This window comes from Coturnix japonica, chromosome 6, assembly GCF_054131305.1.
Source record: "Coturnix japonica strain WE chromosome 6, WE-NBRP24, whole genome shotgun sequence".
NCBI lineage: Eukaryota > Metazoa > Chordata > Aves > Galliformes > Phasianidae > Coturnix > Coturnix japonica.
Window position 1 is genome coordinate 23,371,999 of NC_140668.1, and position 19,678 is coordinate 23,391,676.

A 19,678-nucleotide genomic window follows, 5' to 3' on the forward strand; every position below is an offset into this window, starting at 1 on the left:
ACATTTATTTTTGATTCTCACCTGGATGTTCTCGTTCCCCTATTGACACTACAACGCGCTGCGTCCCCTTTAAGGGAATCCCACGTGGGCGTGGCTACCGCTAACCACGCCCCTTCGCTCTGTGCTGCTCTGTGATTGGCTGCAATGCGGCGCGCACAGCGGCCTGTCGCGCTGCCGCCCGCCTGCCGTAAAGCGCGGAAGGTCAGTGTGTGCTCCCGCCGCCAGGTGAGGCGCTGCCCGGCCCGCTTCCCCCGGTTCGGGCCCGTCCCCGCTGTCCCCCCGCCCCGGCGCGGCCGCAGCCGTTCGTCTCAGCGCCCCCTGCTCCTCCCGGCCCGCTCCGTGCCGCCCCACAGCGGATAAGCGCGGCTCGAGCTGCGGGCAGCGGCCTGTGCCGCCCGGTTCACCCTCGGGGCCCGGCCTTCCCACCTCAGGGCGCCCCTCGGTTTGAAGGGCCGCCCGCTGCTCGGCCGTTCCCTGCCGTCACCTCTCGCTGTGACCGGCGCCCACACACACACACACACGGTGGGATCAGCGGTAACGCGCTTCTCGTCCCTCCCCACGCAGAAGGAGCGTTGTCCGCTGGCAGCGGGGCTGGCGCGGAGCGGCCGGGATGTTCCTGCGGCTGCTGGCCGATGTGCGGTGGCGCGGGGCTGACCACAAGTGGAGGAGCGTGGCGTCCTGCCGGAGCGTGTCCGGAACGGCCGAACCGCAGCAGGTGCCGCTGCCGGCACAGGCACAGGTGGTCATCTGCGGGGCTGGCATCACCGGCACCTCGGTGGCGTATCACCTCGCCAAGCTGGGCTGGAAGGATGTCGTCTTGCTTGAGCAGGGCAGGTAAGGAGTTTTGGTCACGGGGCTGAAAAGGCAGAACGTTGTGTACTGCAGCACGTACTGAGATGTGTCATTTCTGCCTCAGTGCTGGAGCCACGGAGCAGGCTGATGTTTAATAACAACACTTCACTGCTGCTTCAAGTTCTTTACCAGGAGAGTGGTGAGGTCCTGGAACAGGCTGCCCAGGGAGGTTGTGGATGCCCCGTCCTTGGAGGTGTTCAAGGCCTGGTTGGACGGGGCCATGGGCAACCTGATCTAGTAATTGTGGGAGTTTGGTGGCCCTGCCAGGCAGGGGGGTTAGAACTTCATGATCCTTGAGGTCCCTTCCAACCCAGGTCATTCTGCGATTCACGAGTACAAGAATCCCTTCCCGTTTCCTTTCTCTTCCCCTTCTCCCTTTCCTGCCTTCATCTCGGCTCCTGCCCTCTCTCCAGGATCAGGGGCTGAGCAGTGAGTGCCTGATGGTTCCTCTCTGCCACGCCTTCCCTCTTAAACTTGTATCCTGCTGCAATGTGGACACTTCCCAGGGGCTGCAGTCCTTCAATCCCTCTGGTGATTCTCACCCATAAATATATTCTCACAGAGACATCACTGATGTTGCTGTCAGGCTCAGCCATGCCTTGCAGTGTGTCTGAGAGCTGGCTGAAGGTGCTCTCCATAGGGCAACTCTGGGTTTCTCTCCCAGGGTCTATCCCTGCAGCCTTCTGCCCTCAAATCTTGGCTACCTGCAATTCCTGCAGAGATGAAATCTCTGTCCAAAAGCAGAGGTCACAAACTGCAGGCCTGAAATACACACATTCTCACTCACAGAATTCACCACTCACATTTGTTCAGTGGTGTTTTGATGGTGCTAATTTATCAGCTGACCCCTAGAGATGTAGGTTGTATTTTCTTTGTCTGCAGACTCCCAGCAGTGAGTATTAAAGGTGCATGTAGGCATGGGAGATGATGGGCTCAGCAAAGTTGCTTGCATTTTTTGTCCATACACATGTGTATTCAGAGGAGATTTAGGTTTACCTCCTGCCTATCTGTGCAGATCCAAGCTGCAGAAGTCAGAAGAACTGACACTGTTGCTCTGTAAGGAGCACGCTGCTGTTAGAGGTGGCCCAAGAATGGCAACTAAACTAAACCAGTCGATCACACCAGGTCTGTCTGTGGTTTACTTGCAGGTAATGCAGTGAAACACAGCATGGCTTGGAAAGACAGACTGTTTTAACTTGTCTAAAAATCCATTTAGGTCATCTCACCCCTATTGACCACCTCCAGAAGGAGCAGGAAGTGGTGCATACCATAAAGTATTGCTCCACCACCACAGCTCAAAAGAGGTCGCAGGGGATGTGGAGGTTGTAGGTAGACACGGCCAAGCTGTTGCCCTATAAGCTGGTGAAGGGCTTGAGGTTGTCTGCTTCATTCTGTCACAGGGTTTAGTGCCTGTCTGTAGAACAGTGAGGTGTGTGTTGCAGTTAGAGAAGCACTTTGTGAGTTCAGTCTGCGGCCCATGGCAGGGCACAATAAATCCTGTTGGAAGTTTACTGTTGACTCCTGGTGTTTCCATGAGGCAATCTGAGGGTCCTGTGCATGCGATAATGTTTGGGACTTGAAGAAGTGTTTTCCCTTTAGCTCAGAGCTGCCCACTTGATGCTGCCTTCGAGTGTGGCTGTGACTCCCTGGCTTTGCGTGCCTGGGCTGCTGTCAGTGTCAGCTGCTTTTCCAGAGAGAAGAAATTCAGGGGTTTAGGAGCTCAGGCCGTGAGCGAGCTTGAGATAGAACAAAAGAACTGCTGCATTAGTAAGAATACCTTACAGTTAATGTTATGGTAAGCACAGCTGGCATCTGTGTGCTGGCTCTTTGTGTCTGAAAAAGGATGTAGCAAAAAGAATGCCTTCCACAGCTGATCTTGTGTTGAACTGCTGTAAGAAGATGGGTATGCTAAGCCGAAAGCAGTCTTGTCCAAAGCAGGGCTGCATTGATAGCAGGAAAGGTGACCTGAAAACAGGGAAGTAAATGAGATAATAAATGTGTCTGTCCCATCTTTGCCTGTCTGTGCTGCAGAGAGCATTAACAGATCTTCCTTCTATGCAAGCACTTGACAAAGTATCTAGATGGGCAGTGGTTTAAGGACAGGCTTAAGAAGGGCAAAGAGCCACGTGCTTCTGTCTCTGGCAGCTGCTGCACGCTGACGGGGTGTAATTCTTCCTGTAAGCTGAAAGACACTGAGAAATCTTAGTTAACTTTCCTCCAAGGGAAGTCCTGCTTTGGAGGTAACCCCAACAGGCAGGTTGATTGAGTGAAAGAGGGTATATTTCAAGTGATTTCTTTGAGAAGTGTCAGCATTCAGGATGAGTTAAAGAGAAATTAATTTGGAACAGAAAAGCATTTTCAAAAGTGAGGTAAAGTAAAACACCACCTTACAGCTTTTCAGTTGTCCTGAGAGGCAAAACAGGTGCTGGCTCCTGTTTGTGATGCAAGGTCAGCAAGGAGGGGATGCTCTTGGTCTGGTGTGCTTGGGGAGCCTTTCTGGGACACACACTGTCCTCTCTGCTGGCCCATTACCTGGATGACGCTGTCCTTGTGGCTTCTCTTGCAGATTGGCTGCAGGTACCACGCGCTTCTGTGCAGGCATCGTCAGCACAGCCCGGCCTGTGTCCATCGAGCTGAAGATGGCAGACTACTCCAACAAGCTGTACCAGCAGCTGGAGCAAGAGACTGGAGTGCAAACAGGTACCAAAAGTGTAAGCATTGAGTGACTGAGTAAGCTTTGGGAGGTTGGATCAGTGACGTAATGATCCCATGTCTTAATTGGTGGTGGTTGCTGTTCAGAGGCTGAGATGGGTGCAAAAATAAGATCAGAAGAATGGGAGGAAGGTGTCAGATGGGCTGGCTGAAGGAAGGCTGCCTGCAGAGTGCAGGTGTTCTTCCTCTCATCTCTAACCTGGACAAACACAGCTGAATTCTCCCAAGGACACTAAAAAGAGATCAGGGCAAACGAGCTGTATTCTGCAGCAGTTCACTTCTCAGAGAGGCAAAAAGGTTAACAGGCCCCAAAGTGCAGGCAAAGCAAGATGGTTTAGTCCAGTCTCACCCTAAAAACATGTTGAAATTCTCCCTCTCCTTCCAAAATGCTGGGGCACATGTCTGGTGTGAAGAACTGAAAGCACTCTGCTGACAGGGACCTGTGATACATGTCATACTAGACACGTGTCCATAGCCACGTCTGTGATTTTGGTTGGTATTAAGCTGCTGCAGGTGGTGGAATCCCAAAACATCTGCTTCTGCTTGGTGAGGTTTTGTTGCTCTGCGTAGCGATCAGATGACTTGCATTCTTGGCAGTAACCTCTCTTTTAATAGGTTCCATGTGTGTGGAGCTTTACCCTTTTGTAAGCATGAGTGTATGTAGAACGAAGGAGTTAGAACACAGCTCAGAACTAAAGCACTTCTTGTTTTTCTTTATTGCTATCTGTGGTTGCTAGCAGAGGAGTGCTTCAGGATACGTAGGGCGTGGGGCCTCCTGGCTCTCAAGCAGTGGAAGCAGCAGGTCTGAAATGAAAAGGAATTAGAGATCCTGCCCAAATCTGACTCGACTTTGGTGATTGTCGTAGGGTATGTGAAGACAGGCTCTGTTTCTCTGGCTCAGACTCAGGATCGGCTGATCTCTCTGAAACGCATTGCTTCATCTCTCAAGTATGTATAAGCAGGAAATGCATCTGCTTTCACGCGTGTATCTGTTCTGCCCTGAGCCTGACGGCAGCGTTTTCCCTGTGTTCTGTGGCAGCGTATCGGGGATCCCCTGCGAAATCATCAGCCCGAAGCAAGTGGCAGAGCTCCACCCGCTCATCAACATCCACGACCTCGTGGGGGCCATGTATGTGCCCGAGGATGCGCTCGTGCTGTCTGCCAACGTCAGCCTGGCTCTGGCAACGGCTGCCTCGCGGAACGGTGCGTCTCAGTTCCTTCCATTCAGAAAAGAAAATTATATTCTACATCCGGCCGTTCCCATAAGCACTGAAAACCAAAAGAGACTTGGAGCAGTGTGAAGGTGGGGCAGAGGTTAGGCTGGGTGACAGAGCTGAGGCTCACTGAGGGCTCAAGTCCCTCAGGGTGGGAGAAGTGATTTAGGAAGGCACCTCTCTTAGTTTCTTTTAGCCTCTCTCTGTTCTGCATACTGATTTTCCATAACAGAACTGACTTTCCATAAAAGAAGCAGTCTTGCATCCAGAGCATCGGGCTTTGTTGCATACGGAACCGTATCAGTTATTGAAAGCAATCTGTAGTTGGGCTCTTCTTTCATGCTGCTGATACGAAGGTCAGGTTGTCACATGGCAAAGAAGCAATCAACTCAATGATGAAATTATATGCTTGCTGTTCTACAAATAGCAGGATTTCACTTGGGCCGAACACAAGTGTTTTGTCTTAAAGAAGAAAAGAGCTTAGTGCTGGCAGCCTGACACTGGGGCACGAGGGCTGGCAGTGGACTGACCTTCTCATGTCCTCTGCAGGTGTCCAGATCCACGAGCGGACGAGTGTGAGCCATGTGTCAGTGCAGAAGGGTCGTGTGACCGGAGTCGAGACCGACAGAGGACACATTAAATGCCAGTTCTTCGTCAACTGTGCTGGCCAGGTTGGGTTATTAAATTGCTGTTGCCCTCTCACTACCAGCACACAAATGGTGTTTGCTTCTAGAAGCAGAGCCCAGAGTTGGCTGGACTGTACAGATCTTATTTTGCTTCAGTTTTTTAAGTTGACCTATCCTCGTCAAGGTCTGGCTTTTCTGAATGTTACGTCAGAAACACAAATACAGCCTTTGGCCTGGATGGTTTAGATCCTAAGAAAACAGGAAAAAATGTACTTGTTTAAGGTTTAGGCACTGAGAACTGCATCTTATTTGGCCTTTTATGCAAGCAGCTCACAGAGGTCATCTGTTCGCATGTGCCTTTTTTATTAGAGGTTGTTTTCTTCTGCATTCTAACATGGACTTCCTTTTCATCTCAATTTCAGTGGGCCTATGAGCTGGGCCACTCTGGGAAGGAGCCAGTCAACATCCCGCTCCATGCCTGCGAGCACTTCTACCTCCTGACACATCCTTTGAAGGAACCTCTGGCAAGCAATGTCCCGAGTAAGGGTTCTTCCCTGTATCAGAGAATCACATCTGCCTTCCCCAGGTGGTGTAATTATGACAAAAGGGCCAACTATGGACTGTCAGTTCTCAACCCAGGAATGTACTTCCTCGCCATATTGCTCTGAATATCCTATTTCAGTGGTAATGTATATCATGGAGTCACCTGGGTTGGAAGGTGGAAAAGGCTGTTGGAAAGCTTTTGCAGCAGAAACTGATTTGTGGAGTTTGTCAGCTGAGCAGACAAATGACCTCAGGTCTGGCTTGCCTGGCTGGTGTGTCTAAAGAGAGGTGGATTGCTGCATTTGTGGGCTGGAGAGGGTGCTAGCCTTGGCGCTATGTTTTCCTTGCAGGCTGCTGTGCCCAAATGGCCCATCTATTCCTTTCCTCCAACTGAAGCTAAGGCTTTGCAATGGCATTTACATGTCTATGAGCTGTAGGGGCAACCCAAGCGCTTGAGGTAATTGCTCCTCCCCCACATTCTGGCTTTTGGATTTCTTAAATAAAAGCCCTTGTGTTTGAAAAGTGGTTGGGGAGTAGAAAGCATTGCTTATTTCCTCTCAGTCTTTAGTCATTTCTGCTTCTAGTGAGTAATATCTATTTTCCCCAATGAATTCAACTCTCTGACCAGACTCTCTAGAGTAATTACAGTTATATATTCACAGCTTCTTTGGGAGTGAGGGAAAAAAAAGTTGCTATGGGACATGTCAGGTAGAGTTTCCTAAGTGCTTCAAGTGGATGCTGCCGCTAAAGGAAGCCATCCCCACCTGACTGCCTGCTCTCACCCCCTCGCTGCCTGCCTTCTTTATGCCAGCGGCCTGCAGCCAAGTGGATCAGTGACTTGTATGCATTAAAAATAACTGTTACTAATACACCAGAAAAACGAGGGGGAGGGCAGGACTTTTCCTAGTGGTGTGTCTGGTCCTGGGTGCATTTTCAGTGGAGCTGGGCCAGTGTAAGAGTTTGTAACCTCTTAGCACAAGGGATGTGTGACGCTGTCTTTCTACTGGCTTTGGTGCTCTTTAGATTCAGTTTGTTGTCCTGCCCAGAAGTTAACCTGAGTGTCATGGTGGGAATGAGTGATAATGAGTGGTCATGTGAGAACCAGAAGTGGTGTAGAAATGGAGAGAGACTACAACTGTTTGTTCTCCTGGCTGTGGACTGCTAGCTTGGCCCAGCCCATCGCCAGTCCCTGTTGGTGGTGTTTGCCCTGGATCAATAGAGGTAGCTTTCCCTCCTCTCACTCCCCTTCACACCTCTTTTCTTTCCTCTGCAGCTGTTGTGGACCCCGATGGCAGGATCTACATCCGCAACTGGCAGGGCGGAATCCTCTCAGGGGGCTTTGAGAAAAACCCCAAACCTCTTTTCACGGAGGGACGGAACCAGCTGGAGATCCATAACCTTCAGGAGGACTGGGATCACTTTGGTACGTGGTGGGGGACAGAGTCCTGCAGCAGCACAGCACATGGCTTTGGCAGAAGGCAAACTTGGCAGCGCTGACTGCCAAGTGTATTTTCCAGTGCAGGAAGTTTGCTTTGTGGATAGAACCTGGTATTGCTGCTTTCCAGACTTCGTTCCACCCTGACAGCGTTGTGGTTTATTGCTTTCCACATATGCTGTCATTCTCCTCTCATATTGCTTTGCATTTTTGTTTTGATGTACTTCTGACTCAGAGGGTTCTTTGTGTGGGAAGAAATACAGTGTGGTCTAGGAGCCCCTTTATTTCCCAGCTTTTATGCCTCATAACTTTGTGTGTGCCACCTCCGGTTTCCCTTTTGTCTTGGGGAACCAATTCTGCCCTTTGTCAGAGCTCTTTGCTACCCTGTAGATGCTTCTACCTGTGACTCTAAACACAGCTAGACTTTCACTGGTGTCTCCCTGCAGTGCTGGTGTGTTCTTCCAGCTACTCCCCACGTTACACTGATTCCTTCTAGTTCTGTGTCTGAGGCAGTGATGATACCACAAGCCATCCAAATTCCAGGGTGGTGCTTTAGAGCCAGGGTTGTCTGCAGTTTAGAGACCTGCAGGTGGCTGCAGACTTGCTTGAAGTGTTAGCTTCACTAATGAGCTGCCCAAGCTCTGCACCCACTTCCTCTTTGGCTTTCTAGATACTGCTAAAATGAGAAAGCATTGCTTGCTGGCACCCACAAATTGTCTGAGTTTTGGAAGCAACTGCGTGCCACGTTTCAGCGTGACCCTTTCATCAGTTCAAACTACCGAGCACTTGAATAGAGTCAGAGCTTACTCAGCCAATATTTGATCCTTTCCTTAGGGCAGCAGTTCCTGTGGCTTGAGCTCTTGCTTTCCTGCTTTGATCTCTTTGCTTGGAACACCTTTTGATTTTTCAAATGCTCTGTACAGCTGCTTAAATGTTGGCTGTAAGTACAAATCTAAAACGGATCCCTCTTTTTATCCATAAGAATAAAAGGGTCTGTAATGACAGGCTCTCCCTCTGGAACTGCAGTGCGTGAGAGAGGGAAGAAAAGGAGCAGGTCACAAAGACCGTTTCTTGTCTGTGATTTCTTAGGTAATGTGAAATCTGAGTGTCTTGGTGTCTGAAAAGCTGAGGGGTGTCACTGGCGCTGAATTCTGAGGACTTCATTTCACCATACAAAGCTGATGGGCTTTGAACTCATCATTGCATTGGTTCTGTGCAGGCATCAGCAGTCAAAGCAAAAGATAGGAATTGTTAGGCATGGAGCAAAGTTATTATGCAGCTCTAAATCCTTGGCTTGCCAGATAAGAGGTGTTGTTCTGGGCTCCCTGTCTCCAGAGAGCATCGTGTTACTGGAGAGGAATTGGTGGGAGGGGAGCCATGGGTTGGAGCAGCTCCCAGGGGAGTGACTGAACGGGTAAGGAAAAGAGAGAGGACCAAAGGGAGATGAATAGAGGTCCAGGGAAGCCTGGATGGGATGGAGAGGCTAAGTGGGGATCTCCTGTACACTCTCTCTTCTGCAGTGGCAGCTGGAGGCCATCATAAAAGGTAATTGAGTGTGAGTTTTGAAACAAGAGGAGGTGATTCCTCATACTATGCGTGTATTGTATGGCTGCACATGCCGGGTGTTTTCAGAAGTTGTGGGGAAACGGTCAAAAAAGAGGAGTTCAATTAAAGGTTACTATTTAGTAAATATCACTTACCTGACAGTCAATATTAGTTTAGTTTAGTAAATAGTGCTTAGCATTCAGTAAATATTGTCTTTGGATTTAGTAAATGCCATTTAGGGTGGAGGGAAAACTTAGCAGGCTTTTAGGAAATGCTCTTATCTGCAGGTAAGTGTAGGCTGGCAGGACATGTGAGGCAGATATCACATAGTGTTGTCTCTTCTTGTTGCTCTCGAAGTATCTATTACTTCCACTAACAAAACTAAACAGATTTCCACTGTGGAAAACAGCACTGACCTCTTGGTCTGAATTAGGATGGCTGCTTGTATGCAGAAATGAGAGCTGCGTTCAGGTAGCAGCCTGCTGGCCAGTCTGATAGTGAAGCAGCTGAAGGGCTCTGTGATGTGACTTCTTGTCTTCTTGTTTGTGTTGGCTCCTAGAACCGCTTCTGAGCTCCCTCCTGCGCAGGATGCCCAACGTGGAGGCTCTGCAGATCATGCAGTTGGTGAATTGCCCCGAGTCCTTCACTCCAGACATGCGGTGCATCATGGGCGAGTCGCCCACTGTGCGGGGATACTTCGTTCTGGCTGGAATGAACTCAGCTGGGATCTCATATGGTGGGGGAGCAGGCAAGTAAGTGGTTTCTCACTATTATGTAAGTAAGGTTTGAACTGAGAAAAAAAGTCTGCTCGAATGTCAGTGTCTGTCACATTCCTTCTGCTGCCAAAAGAGGACGCTTTTGTTTCCAGTTTGAGGGATAGAGAAGAGCAGAGCTGCATTCCAGCAATGTTCCCGGTCTGTGCTGGCCTCTCCTATCCTGCACATCTCTCCAAGCACCGCATTCCAGTGCTCAGCAGCCTGCTGGGCATCAGGCGAGCTTCCTGAGCTAACCAGTCCCAACTTCTGTCTCCCAGGAAGAGATAAAAGCTCAGCAGAGCTTATTCCTTCATCTTCTGTACTCCATGTACCCTTTAACGTATTATTTGGCTGAAACCATTTGCATTTTCAGGTTGACACTGTGGTTAATTTCTCTCAAAACAGTGAATCTAAAGCAGACAGAGCATCCAGATGTGATGCCAGGTGTGGCCAATACAACTAGAGACTCCTCTCTGCCAGCAAGCTAGAGATGCAATCATTTCCCAGTACACTCCAGTTCCTATGTTAATGCAAATAGTTTGTCAGGCATATAAGTGTGAACCCAGCAGCAAAGTTGCTTGCAAAATGATCAACACTTCCTCTGGTTGCCATTTGGGTTTGGCAGCATCCCTTCTGCTGTACAGCTTTCTTGACAAGCTGCTTGGCTAGTGCTAATATCTGCATTTTTTCCTCTGGTTTCTCTCCATTGTCTATTAATTTAACTCACCAAGGGAAGGAAATCATCATGTTTTGTTGCCATAGTGTAATGTAGTGAGTAGCGTAGTGAGGTTCTCCAAAAGTCAAAATCACTTCTGAAGCTAAAAACCAGTTTTCCATTTGCTGCTACAGCCTGAAGTGAAGCAGATTAGCTGGTGTAACTTTGAGTTATCAGCCTCAAACTGTTTGTTTTCCTGTTTACTGGCTGCACACAGGTCCTCCAGCTCTGCTTTTATCTGAGCTGCCTTTGTCCCTTAGCTCTGGAGCACGCCGTCCTCCCTCACTGCAAGGAGCACAGCAAAACATAACTTGGCTGGTACCTGGTGCTGCACTGAGTGCTGTCACTGATGCTTTGTGGCTGAGCCTACACAAGGTGCTGAAAAATGACAGAGCAGTCAGCCTGCAGACTGCAGCCTGAGTGTACCCAGCACTCCTTTGTGTAGTGCAGCATGAGGGCTTGACACCGTCAGCACAGCTGCCTGTCCAGTCTGGCTTTGTTTAGCACGTGTCCTTAACTTCCTGCTGCTCTGTATTATTCATCCTAGTGGGAAATTAATAATGTGGAGAGCTGATGGATGGCTTTTATATTATAAAGGGGAAGTCTTCCAGGTTCAGGGTACCGTTTTAGTTCTGTTCTCTGCCAGATATCCTCATGTCTGAATTGCTTTGCTTCTAACTTCCAAGCTGGGTTCTTTTTCCACTGATTAATCTCTTGGTTTTTCTTTCCTGCCTCCATCAGGTACCTAGCAGAGTGGATGGTGAATGGCTATCCATCAGAAAACGTCTGGCCTTTGGATTTGAAGCGTTTTGGCACTCTTCAGAGCAGCCGCACCTTCCTCCGTCACCGTGTGATGGAAGTAATGCGTAAGTGAGGTCTCTGCTTTCACAGCTTGCCAGGACATGCAACCATTTGCTCCGTGTACACTGCCTGCCCTCTCTCAGCTGCCACTGCTCCAAGAATCATTTTCCTTCCTGCTGGCCTCCCCTGGGACAAATGCATTTCCCAGAGGAAGGGGAATGGTGGTTGCTCTGTGTTAGAGATGTTCTCATTAGACTTTCTGGAAGAGATGCTGTTGGTAGAGTGCTTGTTCTGTGCTTTGCCTCTGCTGTGGGGAAGTTTGTGCTTATCTGTGTAGGATTCCAGCCTAGTAGAACAGCACCAAGGTCTGTGTTGGAAATAGTAGTACTTCAGCTTCAATTTGAAGTACTTTGTGACCTAAGGAGAAACTTAACATTAATAAGGAAATATTCAGATGTCCTTCACTTATATTCCCTGCTGGTAATGAGGGAGGATCATAGAATGGTTTGGGTTGGAAGAGGCCTTTGAGATCATCTCATTCCAACCCACGAGACGCCTCCCTCTAGAGCAAGTTGCTCACAGCCCCATCCAGCCTGGCCTTGAGTGCTTCCAGGGAGGGGTTATCCACAAGGATGCTTGCTCTTAAGAAGGATGTTAGATACTGGCTGAGAAAGTGTGGGAGACGTTTGGAAAAGCTTCAGTGATTAGAAAAGGCTGAGCTGCTGATATTTGAGAAAGGTGAACTGGATGATTGCCCCACTGTTAGTGTTATCAGAACGAGGAGTGTGTGATAGAGTGTGCTGTCAGAGTGGAAAGTCAGAACTGTTTTGGGAGAATTTCCTTGATGTAAAGTGTGCCCATCATTCATCTGAAAGAGAATCCTAGCTACAAGTCACCGTTTGACCTAATGCTGGCTCTCTGTCACCTTTGCAGCTCTCATGTGTGACCTGAAAGTTCCCCGCTGGGACTTCCAGACGGGCAGGCAGCTGCGCACCTCCCCTCTATATGACCGCCTGGATGCCCAGGGGGCCAGGTGGATGGAGAAGCACGGCTTTGAGAGGGTCAAATACTTTGTTCCACCTGGGAAAGGTGAGATGGTGTTTTCCTCTGCTTGCTGCGTCTGTGTTAGTCTGCATTTGATCTTAATTTGTTCCATTTATGAACTGTGGCTTTGATTCTTCTTGACGTCAGATCTGCTGGATTTGGATCAGAGCAAAACCTTCTACAAACCGGACTGGTTTGATATTGTGGGTTCTGAAGTCAAGTGCTGCAAGGAAGCAGTCTGTGTGATCGACATGTCATCTTTTACCAAGTTTGAGATAAGTGTAAGTAGCCACGGAGTGATGGCACAGCCTGGGGGGGCAGCCTGCTGGCTCCTGAGGATAGCAGGAGGGAGGATGGCTAAATTCACAATTGAAAGAATTTGGGCCAGAACACTGATGCGCTCTTCAGCTGTCCCAGTGAATTTGTGTTGCTTGCACAGCTCGCCTGGCTTAACTGACTCTCATTTCCTGTAGTCCACAGGAGATCAGGCGCTGCAGAGCCTGCAGTATCTCTTCTCCAACGACCTGGATGTGCCGGTGGGGCACGTTGTGCATACTGGCATGCTGAATGAGAACGGGGGCTATGAGAATGACTGCAGCATAGCACGCTTGAGCAAACGCAGGTAGGTTCACATCTACACTTCCTGCATGTGGTGGGAGTGCCTATAGGAGCAAAGACTGTAAACTCCACTCCCACTCCTCATAAAGAAACAGGAAGTCTCTGTGCTGCACACCTCCCTAATGCTGTACCCCAAAAGAGAGCATGACTTTAGTGGGGGAAATAGGCCCTTTTGGTGACTGCGGATAAGGACAGATTTCCATCCAGTGTTGGGCTTCAGGTGTTCGCTTTCTCCATTGAAAGACAGCTTTGTTTTCAGCACGTTGGTTCCAGTCATTAGCTTACTGCTTAAGCATTCAGACTAGCAGTGTTTGCTCATTGACTCCTGGGCAGTCTTCTCCCTGGGACTCCCTGCTGAGGCGGCTCCTCGGTGATGATTTCCGCTTGTGTTGTTGTGTGGTTGCTCTCATTCTCAGCACAGTGAGCTCTCATGTAGCTTTTTTCTTTTGCTCTCTGCTGCAAACTGACACAATCCCAGGATCTCATCCTTAAACACAGCAACTTCAGCTCTCTTTGGCGTTTAAATAAATAAACCCACCCTTCTTATGGTTAAAAACTTTTTAATGGGTATGTCTCAGCTGAGCATCGGTTCCCTGCACCATTTTCTGTGTGTGCTCTCATTGTGTCTGTGAAAGCAGTCTTCTCTGCTGCTCTTCTAATTAGAAGCTGCTTTTTTCCCTCTTCCTCTATTTGCATTCATGTATTGTTAGAAGCATTGTCTGCCTCTGTGTGAAACTGGTAGCTTTCCTCCTTGTTAGCCACGTTTGCAGATATTATCTCTGTCAATAAAGTACTCCAGCTCACAGTCTGTATGAAAGAGACCAGCTTGTTTCCACATATCGAATAGAGTTCTGTGTACAGACACTGTTAATAATACCACCATTGTGTCAGGGGAGACTTGCTGAAACAGGGAGTTGCTTTGAGAATGGAGCACTCTTCTGCTGTCAGAGTACAGGGAGTCACTGCTCTTCCAGAGCTGCAGATACTGTCTGCAAAATGCCTTTGGAGCTGCCATGCAGACTTGCTGTAGAACTGCGTGTATTCCATTTCTAGAGCTTCTGCTGCCTTCTTGTCACCAGGGTGCTGCTGCTACTTGCAGGCAGAGCTTTCCTGTCGTAACAGATGTGATGGTGTTGATCCATTAGTTGTGGTTTTCCTAAACCAGCATATTGGATCTTGTGTTATCTTGGAAGCTGCCGAGTGTCTCCAGTGGTTGTTGGACACAGAATGTACCGAGTCATCTCGTGGCTGTCAAGATTCATTGTTTCTTGATTGTACTTTTTCTTTTCCAGCTTCTTTATGATTTCCCCTACTGACCAACAAGTCCATTGTTGGACCTGGCTGAAGAACCGTTTGCCTGAAGATAGCAACTTGACCTTAGAAGATGTGACCTGGAAGTACACGGGTAATGCATCACTGAGAGCAGACGTTATTGCACGGCCTGAAGTCACAAATGGTGTCATGTGTGTGTTATGGTGTCTGTGGAGCTGTGGCTGGTCTCTTTTCCAAGTGAATGGGTGAAACCAACGATCAGGTTCTTCCTTCTGGCAGGCTGGGAGCTGGGAGACAGAATTCCTCTCCTGTGTGCTGTCAGGAGGGGCTGATGATGTCCATATTCTTAAGTAAACTTCACAACCCTCCACAGTGTGAACTGCACAGCTTCCCAAAGGGAAATGAGGATCGGTGCCTGCATGTCTGCAGCGTTAAGTAAGACCTCTTCAGTCTTATTCTAATGATTTATCTTCCTCTCTTTAGCTCTCAACCTGATAGGCCCCCGTGCTGTGGATGTCTTGTCAGAGTTGTCCTATGCCCCAATGACCCCAGAACACTTTCCTTCTTTCTTCTGCAAGGTGAGTGACTGTGCTTCCTTCCTCCTCACCCCACTAGGTTTCCTAGTGAGCTAGAAGGGAAGGACTGTGCTTTCAGTAGTTAGAGGGGAATTTGGATTCACCTACAGTTCTTGCAGTAGCTGTGCTACGCAGGTCACGTCCTCATTAGGCTCACTTTGCTAACTTGCTTTATTTGGATTGCTGAATCTGTAGATGAATATGATTTTTTCTCCCGGTATCCCACTCACTGTCGGCTTGGTGCCACATGGTGTCATGGTTCGTATCACATAACCTGCTCCAAAACCATCAGCCGGGGGCAGCTGGGGTTGGTGGCTCTGGAGTCATTGTCACGTTAAAGGGCTGAGCAGGTCACTGCTGTTAACTCCTCCAGAGCATAAAGCACAGTGCTTTGTCCTGATCCAGTTCCAAGGCTTCCATGAAGGGATTCAAAAATCTGGGTAATATTTGGGTGGCTGCTGTCTGGATTTTTAGATTCAGTCCTTCAGAAGCATGTGCTGGTGGCAGAGGGTTTGTCCCATGTGGTGTGCGTTGTGCATTATAGTGTTCCTTCTGGATCTCTATGCTATGTTCCACTTTGAATGTTTTTACCCCCCTCTGATTCTGCAGGAGATGAGCGTGGGCTACGCTAATGGCATCCGTGTGATGAGTATCACTCACACAGGAGAACCTGGATTCATGCTTTATATTCCCATCGAGGTAAGAGTGTGCTGTGGCCTCAGCTAATTAAAACAGTTGCTCGCATGCATAATTAGTAATGGATTTTCCATGTGTACTCAGGGTAATGAGGAGTCAGAAAGGTGCCTGCAGGGCACAAGGGGAGTTCCCCTGCTTTGTGTAGCATCCCAGCAGCCAGGCAGGGCACATAACACTGGTGGTGATGTGTCAGATGCCGTCCCTCTTTCCTGGTGTGTGTTTGCAGCTCTGTGTTTCCCCCTTCCTTTGTAGTACGCCCTCCACGTGTACAATGAGGTGATGAACATGGGGCAGAAATATGGGATCCGGAATGCCGGTTATTACGCACTCCGCAGCCTGAGGATCGAGAAGTTTTTTGCCTTCTGGGGCCAGGATCTGGATGCTTTTACCACTCCTATGGAGTGTGGCCGTGAGTTCCAGGTCAAGCTGGAAAAGGTACGGTGGAAAGCTGGCACTGTGGCAGAGCCTGGCATTACGTGATGCCACCCAAGAGGGTCATCTTTTGATGGAGCTGTAAGGGCTGACAATACCCCATGTTCTTCTGCTTTGTAAAGGTGCTAACAAGAGAAAATGTATCCCATCTTCCTCTTTCCTGGGCAGCCTTCTTGGTGATCTGGGTAGCATCCTGTGTAGATTATTGTAGTGGAGGGAGCTGTGTACCTTCCAGGCCCAAGCTGAGCTCACATTGCTAATCTGTTAAAACTGAGCAGTGCCACATTTCCAATTCCTTCCATCAACCAAGGCTTTCCTTTTTTTCCTCCCAGGGGATGGAGTTTGTCGGCCAGGAAGCTCTGCTGGAGCAGAAGCAGAATGGGGTATACAAACGCTTCACCATGTTCATTCTGGAGGACCATGACACAGATATGGACCTCTGGCCCTGGTGGGGCGAACCCATCTTCCGCAACGGCCGCTACGTGGGCAGAACCACCAGCAGTGCCTACAGCTACACTCTGGAGCGCCATGTCTGCCTTGGCTTTGTGCATCACTTCGATGAGAAGACAGGGGAGGAGCTGGTGGTGACGACTGACTTCATCAACCAGGGCGAGTACGAGATCGACATCGCCGGGCAGCGCTTCCAGGCCAAAGCCAAACTCTACCCCTTCAGCTCCCTCTTTGCTCAGCGTCGCCGCAAGGATGAGGTGGAACTGAGTGGTTACCAGGGGGAGTAGTGCTGGCTGGAGCCCCACTCCTTTCCCAAGCCGGAGTCATCAGCTGCCATCTTCCTGTGCTCCCTCTGTGCCCCACACATTTTTTTCTTTTTCCTTTCCTGTCTTGCAACTTTTAAACCTTTTTTTTTTCCAGTGTGTTCCATTTTCTATGTCTTAGAACTTTTATTCTCCAGCTTTCTGAACCCTCTCTGTCCTCCCTCCCTCAGCCCTTTGCTTGCCGGGCTCCCCCGTGTCTCAAAGCACAGTGCTGAATGTGTACCCATGGGAGTGTCTTAGTGGGAAGCCTATATAGGAGGAAACATCTCCATACCCTGAGGTGATGGGAAGGGCTCGGGGGAGCTCCTGAGGACTACAGCCTTTCTCTCTCCTCCAATATAAGGCACAGGACAGCAGGTATTTGCTCTGCTCTGCTGTCACCTCGGCAGGTGACAGACTACTTTGCAGAGGGGTCGGTGCATCAATGCACGCAGCAATAGAGCGACCAGCTACCTCACCAGCACAGCACAGAGCGTTGGGTGAGCAGCTGCCACCAGGCAGGTGTTGGTGTGTCCCATCCTGCCCAGCAATGGGCCGCCATGTTCCCTAGCAGGGAGCCCAGTAGGTTTAACCATCACATCATGGAGATGATGCTGGTAAGTCTGCTGTCGTCGTCGTTTGGATTGGATTTCTTTGTGTGGGCTCTGAAGTCAAAAGGCCAACACAGATGTTGGTCTTCGGTTGTATTTATAGGAACTCTGTGTAGGTAGATGGTACATACTGTCTTTATAATTGAAGACCAGCATGTGTTTTAATCCTGTAAAGGAATGGGGTTGATTGTTGGACATCAGTATTTCTGCTAACAGAAGACAAGGGCGGATGTTGGTGTCTCATGCTGACAGCACTGTTGAAACACCACTACTGTTTCAGCCCCAGGTTTTCAGTCCCTTTGTGAGCATTCTTTCACTTACCCTCATTTATCTGCCTGTCTGGCAAGGGTCATGCAGTGAACACAAGTTTCTTACAAACTAGTGTTTGGGGAGCATAAGGAAGGCAGGTGGTGCCCAGTTGTGTCACACGGGTTGGCATCTTTCTCCTCATTATGAGAACAAGCAGGAGCAAAGCTTCTCTTTGTTCCCTGGAAGGAGGTGGTTGGGTTCCCCCTGCCCCGGCACCCTCCTGTTCAACATGGACTTTAAACACAGCGTTGCACTGATGCAGCCACGACAAACACTGTGGAGCCTTTTGGGGGCATTTTCCAGTGAAGCGGTGAACATCACAAGCGTAAATAGGAGCTCGAAGCCTTGGAAAGCTCCTGCTTTGTTTCCTGCTACTTCAGTTGTGCCTTTGGTCGGCCAGTTTGTGATTGAGATGTTCTCGGCGTACAGAAGGAGTTGGATGGACCTGAGGCAACGAGGGCGAAAGGGAAAACCCTTTTTGCCTTAAAAAACAGATTGTCAGAGCAAGTTCCCCATTCAGGGAGGTCTGGAAGCTGTGAAACTTAGAAGTGGAACTTTGTGTTGACTCTTCAGTACCAGAAATAGAGTGAGAACAGCCCTACGTCACGCGGGTGGATGGAGGAGCGCTGTGCCAGGGTTGAGACTGAGGGCTGGCTGGTTTGGCACCTGCTCCTGCCTTCCCTCCTGCGAGTCCTGATCCTTCTTTTGGATCTGGAGCTGTATTCTGCCTATCACCATGGCCCTGCCTGACCTCTCATGCCTTGCTAGCCTTTGAAGCAACCCATACTGGAGAAAGGACTTTCTTGTTGACGCTGAATGACCTGTGGATAAGAGGAAGCTGTTTGGAAGTGGTGGTTTCTATTTCAGGACAGTGTGTTGCAGTGATTTTCGCATCTGTCTTTGCCAGACTTCATTTCTCCCTCGTGTCTCTGTCCGGATTTGCTGTTCCCTGCTGCTGCGATTCCTCGTACTGTTCCGTGGTGAGGAGGGGCCGTGCAATACCTCCCCTGCATCTCTGCTCCTGTTGTAAGCCTGGATTCCTCCTCCTGTTGCTGTGCCTGCTCCCATCCCCTGGCACGGGGCTTCATCGGGCTGGAGTCCTGTGCCTCCATGGGGCCTCAGGCGGTGGCTGACGGGGGGAAGTGCAGAGACCAAAACTCTTACATTTGAGGGGGAAAAAAGAATCTACGACAAACAACTGTTCTCCATGTTTCAAAGGAAGCCCATTGGTTACAAGGGCAGGGTTCTCAGAACAGAACACGTGGCTGCTGGTAAAGCCCAGCAAAACCATCATCGCCTTTGGGTTTGCCTTCCCCGCTGGTTTCACTGGGACGTTTGGGCAGCTCGATTCTTGCCCGTGTCAGCAAGTTTAAGGCATGTCCTGCTTTAAACCTCCTTAAGTGACTGCCAGGGCTGGTGCTGGCTTATTTTACCTCCCTGCTCCAACAGGAAACAGGATGCGGGGGAGCAGGGAGCCACCAGACATGCAGGCAGAGCAGGCAGCGCTTCTCTTTGCACTTTAACCACGATGGCTGGAGCTGCTCAGAGCCCTCAGCGGGAGCAGCACTGTGTGTTTTGGGGCAGGAAAAAGCCTGCAGGCAACGCTCAGCTCCTCCTGGGCAGGGTGACTGCGTTCTGCAGGCAGTGTCCATTGGTGCGCACTCTTTGCATGCACCTTCAGCCTGCTTGCCCAAAGCCCCTCTCACATCTTGCAGTCTCTCAAGCTCTTTTCAAGAGCTGCAACGATTTCCAAGAGGGTTCTATGGCAGAAACGTTGGGAACAAGTGCAGCTTGAGGCTGTGAAAACGTTCCTTAGTGCCTTACAAGGGGTGGAGGTGGGCAGAGCATCTCACTGTGCCCATGCAGGGTCTCTGCGGGAGGACACAGGCAGCTCCTTGAAGCTCAGAGGGGCTGAGGAGATGCAGCACTGCTCCTGCCTGGCCATGGAGGGCACAGATTGCACCCAAGCACACAAACAGGGCTGAGCTGGCTGCTTTCCGCTGGGGCTGTTCTGTACGCTGTATTTACGCCGCGCTTTACGTCATTTCACATTTTGGTTGGCTTGAATGTTGCTAGGTTTGTATATTAATAAAGAGGTGTTTTAACTACTCCCGAAATGGGCAGATTGTTGTGCCAGAGCCTCCAGGAGGATCCCCCCTCCTCCATGACAG

The 19,678-nt window shown here is 49.7% G+C and overlaps 1 protein-coding gene across 1 annotated transcript; it reads left to right on the plus strand.

Moving 5' to 3' along the window:
* Positions 1 to 145: 145 nt before the first annotated feature.
* PDPR (pyruvate dehydrogenase phosphatase regulatory subunit) lies at positions 146 to 19,615 on the plus strand. The gene is made up of 18 exons (XM_015873598.3): positions 146 to 225; positions 565 to 834; positions 3,419 to 3,552; positions 4,431 to 4,512; positions 4,604 to 4,767; positions 5,328 to 5,449; positions 5,827 to 5,944; positions 7,221 to 7,370; positions 9,487 to 9,679; positions 11,139 to 11,263; positions 12,132 to 12,287; positions 12,390 to 12,523; positions 12,716 to 12,864; positions 14,153 to 14,265; positions 14,616 to 14,710; positions 15,317 to 15,406; positions 15,656 to 15,838; positions 16,168 to 19,615. Exons 2-18 carry the CDS (start codon positions 611 to 613, stop codon positions 16,570 to 16,572), a joined length of 2,637 nt encoding a protein of 878 aa, XP_015729084.2. The 5' UTR covers positions 146 to 225; positions 565 to 610; the 3' UTR covers positions 16,573 to 19,615.
* Positions 19,616 to 19,678: the final 63 nt, after the last annotated feature.

Excerpts from the sequence above, each read along its gene's own strand:
- PDPR (XM_015873598.3), top strand. The coding sequence starts at position 611 with ATGTTCCTGCGGCTGCTGGCCGATGTGCGGTGGCGCGGGGCTGACCAC. Across the intron at positions 3,553-4,430 it reads AGAGACTGGAGTGCAAACAG|GGTATGTGAAGACAGGCTCT; the intron begins GTACCAAAAGTG and ends TGATTGTCGTAG. Across the intron at positions 4,513-4,603 it reads CGCATTGCTTCATCTCTCAA|CGTATCGGGGATCCCCTGCG; the intron begins GTATGTATAAGC and ends GTTCTGTGGCAG.